This window comes from Otolemur garnettii, unplaced genomic scaffold, assembly GCF_000181295.1.
Source record: "Otolemur garnettii isolate 467f Iridium unplaced genomic scaffold, OtoGar3 scaffold00176, whole genome shotgun sequence".
Lineage (NCBI taxonomy): Eukaryota > Metazoa > Chordata > Mammalia > Primates > Galagidae > Otolemur > Otolemur garnettii.
The window spans coordinates 2,156,092-2,163,174 of record NW_003852571.1 but is presented as its reverse complement, the minus strand read 5'-3'; the positions used below and the strand labels follow the sequence as shown (position 1 = coordinate 2,163,174).

General features: G+C 42.9%; 1 protein-coding gene and 1 pseudogene across 1 annotated transcript in view; one reads left to right on the top strand and one right to left on the bottom strand.

Moving 5' to 3' along the window:
- The window catches only part of CEP192 (centrosomal protein 192), a 152,351-nt gene that overhangs the window by 54,809 nt on the left and 90,459 nt on the right, over positions 1-7,083 (top strand). Inside the window, exons 15-16 of the mRNA XM_023519469.1 lie at positions 339-1,155; positions 1,241-1,367. Coding sequence (XP_023375237.1) covers positions 339-1,155; positions 1,241-1,367 — 944 coding nt within the window. The remainder of the gene's footprint in view (positions 1-338; positions 1,156-1,240; positions 1,368-7,083) is intronic.
- Positions 5,042-5,140, bottom strand: LOC111728656 (annotated as a pseudogene).

The following is a 7,083-nucleotide window of genomic DNA, read 5'->3' as shown; positions in this document are numbered from 1 at the left end:
AAGAGTTTGAGGTTGCTGTGAGCTATGATGCCACAGCACTCTACCAAGGGTGGCAAAGTGAGACTCTGTCTCAAAAAAAAAAAAAAAAAAAAAAGGAAAGGGCATTTAATTTTTGGGCGAATTTCTTTTTGAAGAAAGGAAAGGGCATTTAATTTGTGGGTGAACATCATGAACAGAAATGTGCTCTGATTGGCTGCAGACAGGTTCAGAATTACCTGAGGTTTCAGGCATCCACTGGGGGTCTTACAACACATGCCCCAAGGGTGAGGGGGGACTACTATGTCTACATGTCCATGAAGCTGGAGTAAATTTATCCGATTTTATGTTCCCATTTCTAGGACATGTTCTTCACAAGCAGTGAGCCCCATAGTGATAAGGAGAAGCTCCCTGACAGTGATGGTTCTGCCCTGAGAATAAGCACCATCGCTGCAGCCATTGCAGACGCGTCAGTAAGTGCTGACCCTTCCCAGCTGGCTGCCATGATCAAGGCACTTTCAAATAGAACTAGAGACAAGACTCTTCAGGAAGATGATAAACCAAAGGACTGTTCCACTGTGTCTCATTTCTTACCTAGTGATTTAGAAAAAAGTAATGGATCCAATGCATTTGATATGGAAAAATACCTTAAAAAAACAGAAGTTGGTAGATATGAAGTTGGATTAGAAAACTTTTCAAGAGCTAGTATGTCTGACATTTGGGATTTATCTTTGGCAAAAGAACAGACTACTCAAGACCTCCATACAGTGGACTTAGGTGCTCCTAATATAAGTGTAAAGGAACCAAAGCAGAACACAGTAGCTGTTTTTTATGGTGAAAGAGGAGAGAGTGAGAAACAGGCATCATTAAGAATAATGGCATCTTCAGATTCAGCTGAGAATGAGAGTGTGGCGGTTGACAGGAAGACGTGCTCCAGCACCCACAGATCATCAGAGACTGGCGAGAGCGGAAACGCTCCCTCGGGTTGCCCCCCACCGTCTAGTAGTCGCTCATCAATAAAGAGCCCCAGAATAACATGCCTTTGGCTATTAGAAGAGTGTGAAGAAACACCTGATGGGGGAGAGACTCAGAAGCAGGAAGAGTCTGTCAGTGAGATGAGCAGCAGTGAGAAGCACGTGACTTTCGAAAACCCTTGCGTAATTTCACCTAAAGATGTTGGTAAATATCCTAGTAATTGGTCATATTCACAAAATTACAGAGTTTTTGTTTTCATTTTTCATTGAAAAATACACTTTTCTGGTAGATTTGAAAAGTACCTCTCTTGAGTATGGTGAACATGGTTCAGAGGATGACCAGGAGAGCTTCAGACCTTCCACCTCACCACTGAGTCATTCTTCTCCTAGTGAAATTTCTGGAACAAGTTTATCAGGGTAAGTGCTTACTTTTTTTCTTTTTTTTATTTAAATAATAAAAATATGCACTCAGGAAACTTGTAAAAATGTTTAAAAAGAAAAATCACTATTGGTTCATATCTTACAAGGAATTACTGTGAGCATTTTGTGAATTTCTTTCCAGCCTCTAGCCATGTTTCTGTGCAAATTTTTGTACTTTGCTTTTTTCACTTATAGACGTAGTCATTCTCTGTATTTAAAAAAAAAAATGAGTAATATGCAAACTACATAATAGATCTGTCTTGGTTTTTTGATACTTCTAGTGGGATACTATGTTTTGCTGTTTCTTTTTGAGACAGGAGCCTCAAGCTGTCCTCCTGGGTAGAGTGCTGTGGTGTCATAGCTCACAGCAACCTCCAACTCCTGGGCTCAAGCGAGTCTCCTGTCTCAGCCTCCCAAGTAGCTTGGACCACAGGCACCCGCCACAACGCCTGGCTATTTTTTGGTTGCAGCCGTCATTGTTGTTTGGTGGGCCCAGGCTGTATTCGAACCCACCACCTTGGGTGTACATGGCTGGCGCCTTAGCCGCTTGAGCCACAGGCGCTGAGCCATGTTTTGCTGTTTCAATGGTAATGAGTTAAATAACTTACTCATAAAATTTGTGTTTTTTGAATGTCTTCTTTTGTGGCTTTGTATGAGAACTTTTGTATGTTTCTCTTATTGAAAGATTTTGATAAATGGAAAAAATTGTCTAGCCAATGAAATTATCAAAGTGTTAAATATAGACTATCCTGAGACCAGGCGTCTCCCAGGGGCAGGAGATGCAGGGGATCCCTCGTGTGGCCACTCCCCAGCTAGGAGACACTGTCCTGGGCAGAGCCTCAGTTTCTTCTACTCTGTAAAGGAAGGGTACAGCTGGAGACCTTCTGTGCTGTCAGTAAGAAAACAGAGTACACCATGTGTGGGGTCGGAGAGCAGCACCCTCCCTTCCCCTCGGCACAGGGGCTCAGTGGGCCCTTGTTGCTCTGCCTTTTACTTGTAGTAAACAAGCAGACGATGAGAAGGGACAATGGGCATCAGAGGAATAGCAGTTCTGTCGGTACTGGTTGTCTCAGCTCTATTGTGTTTTGAGAAGATGCCAATTGCCCAGGAGGCTCTTTCTGGTGGATGTAACACTCAAAAAATCGTGAAGGTGGTGATGGCAGCCCTCAGAAGGTTGGTGGTTTCCAATAGGTGTTATAATGGGACCCCCAGTTACCAAGGGGGAGATGGGGTAGACAAAGAAAAAGGAAGGGAAAAGGGGCAAAGAGCAGAAGACGAGGAAGAAGTGCTTCAGCTGTGGGGCTGGTTCAATCCAGAGAAGTGCCCAGAAGTCATGACAGTGTCCAAATGGAAGGCACTGACAATGGAAAAGTTACTATGCCAAACAAAATGACTGTGGAATTGTCGGAAGGTACATTGAGTGTAACTGGGAGGAGTTTATGACACCTACTGAAAGGTACTTCATGGTTGGCCACAAAGTTATATTTTATGTCATGGTGGGTGGTGTCTCCAGGATGCCTTTGATAGAGCATGGTCCTCGGTATTCGTTCAAAGTGTTGGAGACCAAGCCTTGAGAAGAGGTTGTAGGACATCAATGTTTTGCCCACAAAGACCATCAAGGGCACACTTTGGCCCCCATCCAGCATGAGACTGGCTTCTTCGTCTGTGTGAATGTGGACCAGGTCCTCCAAGATAGTCTGGGGGTAGAGGCACTGGGCCAGTCAGTGGTTCAGCTACAGGCCTGGTGGTACAGGGCATATCCTCAATAGTTGACTTCTGAGAGGCATAAATAGTCAGCAGCATATATCCCATTCAGCCAGAGGGATTTCTACTACCAGGTGGCTGTTTTTGGAGGAATGCCCAGTTTTTCATTCTCTACAAACTCTCTAAAATCTTATCCCCAGAATACTGCTGGGGTTATCATAATAGGCCTACCTTCAGATATTAAAATTGTCAGGATATCTTGGGAGACAGAAGAATAAAATTTGGTTATAAGTAATGTCTAACTTCCAACTGTGCTGGTCGATTTCTGGATTTGAGATAGTATTGTTTTGGCTACTTTCTCAGAAAAGTAGCACTTTTAACTTAAAAAAAAAAAAACAAAAAACCATAGGGCAGTGCCTGTGGCCCAAAGGAGCAGGATACTGGCCCCGTATACCAGAGGTGGCAGGTTCAAACCCAGCCCAAGCCAAAAACTGCAGAAAAAATCTGTCTTAAAACACTCACAAAACAAGGTAACAAACATGCACTGTTCCTCCCTGTGACTTTGAGGCCTATAATATGGGTCAGTGAATTGATGGTAACCAGATATACATCCCTAAGTGATTTCTGATCTATTCTGGATTTGGGGGAAAGGCTAACAGCTGAATCAAAAATAACTAGTCACAGGCCAGACACGGTGGCTCAGGCCTGTAATCCCAGCACTTAGGGAGGCCGAGGCGGGGTGGACTGCCGGAGCTGTTCAAGACCAGCCTGAGCTAGAGCTAGACCTTGACCTTGTCTCTAAAAATAGCCGGGCATTGTGGCAGGCGCCTGTAGTCCCAGTTACCCGGGAGGCTGAGGCAAGAGAATTGCTTAAGCCCAGAAGTTTGCGTTTGTTGTGAGCTGTGATGTCACAGCACTCTGCCAGGGGTGACATAGTGAGACTCTCAAAAACGGGAAAAAAAACTTGTCACAGGCAAAGAAAAAACCAGAGAAACTGTACATTTGCTAGAAAGCATGCTGGAGAAAGGGTGTTAAGGGAAGTATTTGGCAGTAAGACATGGTTTGAGGGGATGTCCCCTTGATTTCAAGGTCTTCCTGTGTTGGTGAGTCTAAAGCAGTGAGGATGTTCTTTGTGGCAGGACTCTTAGAGAGGACACCATGCACCAGGCAGGCCTCAGAAGCTTCACCTGACTGCTTGAGGCCATCTATAGCCAAGTCCTTCCCTCATCTGGACACTTGTCTTCTGTGTGAAGGATTAGGATGGTCCCCAGTAGATGCCGTAGTGGGGCACAGTCACAGCCAGGGAGCCTGAAGAAGCCTGTAGGTGTTCAGTGTGAGCAGAACACGACTTCAATGTGAGTTTGCCACGAGATAGCATAGTGAGTGACAGGGAGGAGCTGCTGGCAGTGCCCGGCCCCTGGAGGAACACGGGCACAGGGCAGGTGCTGAATGGGAGGTGAGGATGTGAATGGAAGAGGCTTCTGTTTCTGTCAGGATGTGTTTAGTCTGTCAGACTCTGCACCTTGTGTATTCAGATCTTGATGAGTAGGTGTAGGTGATGTGAGAGAAGGCAAAGGCCTGAAGTGGACTGGAAAGGCTTGCAAAGAATTCTGTTTCCAGTCAATCCTCAGATGGTTCCACTGCAGCTAGGATATACCTCAGGGCTCCTCAGCCCAGTGTACCCCTCTGGGGGCGGGGCTGACATCAGGCAGGAGTGGGCTGGAGAAGCCCTCTGTCAGGTAAGTGCTCCTTTTCTCTGCTCCGTCTGCACTGTGGACACATGTAGCAGTGTAACAGTCACATATACTCACAGAGCAGTTAGTTGATTTTGTAACAGAAGCATGAGGGTAGCAATGGGAGGTTTAATGGTGACCAAGCAGCTTACCGTTCATTTCCCATCTCTGAGAGACATTGTGAATTTCTGTGTATTATTTATTTTCTATTTTTGGTCTTTCTTTAAATTTTTTTTAAATATGGAACACTTCACAAATTTACCTTGCACAGGGGCCATGCTAATTTTCTCTGTATTGTTCCAATTTTAGTGTATGTGCTGCTGAAGCGAGCACCCTGTTTATTATTTAAAGCAAGTCAACTAAAAGGAAGTTAGCTGGCAACATTCACACATACACAAATATATTTTGCTTGTGTTCTAGTAAAGTCATTTGTTTCCATTTTCAAGCAATGTGTTTGAAATGTATTGCATTAGCTTGAGGGGCAGTGCTTGGGCTTCTTTTAATAAAATGAAACTTGAGTTCTTCTCCACCATTTTACTGTGCCTCCTACTCTTCAATTCTTCCAAAAAATATCACATCCAACAAAACAAACAAAAATCTTGAATAACTGGGCTTTGAAAAAGAAAAAGTAGCCCACACATTAGTTAAGAACTTCTCTGTTACTCAGTTGTTTGGATCCAGGCTGGGGTAGGGAGAGTTTAATGGTTTCAGTCCTGAACCAAAGAACTAATGGAAATTTAAGGAAAAGACTAATGTTTACTTTTGAGGGAATTTCTTGATTTTAAAATTAATTTAAATTTAAATCCCCAATGGACAAATTTAAGATCTCTTATGATTATTCTTAAACACTTTATAAAAATAAAATTCCTGATTTACAATTAAATCAATTGTATTCTCAATAAAAATACATATATAATTTAGGTTTGTTTTACAACATTGGATTTCAGAGATAACCATTAGCTATTTCCCAAGGGTGTGTGCATGTTTTTCACATTCAGGTGAAACGTGGTTGGGTCCACTGGATTGAGACATCGGCAAAGAGCCCAGTGTCTCCAGCGCTCCTCACAGACGCCTTGTTGGAAGTGCTGTTTTGTACACACAGACATTTCTTGTTTACTGGTTTATTATTCTAAAGGACATTAGACATTCATGTAGCCCAACCAAATTTGGAGGTCATCTGGCTCTACCTTGTCACAGTGTGTTTAAAATCTTTGGCTCATTCTGCCTTTTCTGAAGCTTCTGTTGGGCTGGTTGGCTGTGTCTGTGGGATGTGAGGGTGGGCCTGATTCTTTCTGCCTTGAATTGGCTTGATACTTTTGCAAGGTTTTGCTGAGAATTCTTTATTTTTTTCAAGTAATTTTATTAGGCCATGTCTGTGTTGACTCTTTACGATTACTTTGCCCTGTCACACAGTGTGCACCCTTCCAATATATAGATGCAGGCATTCTTTTATTTAAGGAAAGAAGTTCTTTCCTTTCCTTTCCCTTTTCCTGTTCCTTTTCCTTTCTTCCTTTCATTTCTTTTCTCTTTTTTAGACAGAGTCTCACTCTGTTGCCCAGGCTAGAGTGCTGTATTGTCATAGCTTGCAGCAACCTCAAACTCCTGGGCTCAAGCAATTCTCTTGCCTCAGCCTCCCAATTGGCTAGGACTACAGGTGCCCACCACAACACCTGACTAATTTTTCTAGTAGAGATAGGGTTTCACTCACTCTTTTATGGCTGGCCTTGAACTCCTGATCTCAAGGGATCTTTTTGCCTCAGCCTCCCAGAATACTTGGATTATAGGTATGAGCTACCACACCCAAAATTTTGTCTTGCTGTATTCTCCCACCCTCAAGAACTGTAGTAATACATACGTGGAATCTATTTTATTTGACTTGTGTATTTATTTTCTAATTTTTAAAAAGTTTTTATTTTGAAATAATTATAAACTCATAGGAAGTTGTAAGATAGCTTTGAGAGGTTCTGTATGTGCCCCGCCTAGTTTCCCCATGCTTGCACCTTCATAATTACAGTGCAGTGTCACAACAAAAACCCAGCACAGGACTGTGTGTGGGGATTGCTGGGGGCTGTTTATCTCAGTGTGGATTTATGTATCTACCCCCATAGCCAGAGATACTGACCTGTCCCATGGTCTGCCTCTTCCTTCATTTCTTTTAGATTTTGTTTATACACATGTTTCACATTTCTTTTTTTTTTCCCTAACAAAGAGAAATTTTATTTAAGAACAAAGGAAAACTTGTTTCACATTTCTGATCTCTAGGTTTCAGTGTTTTT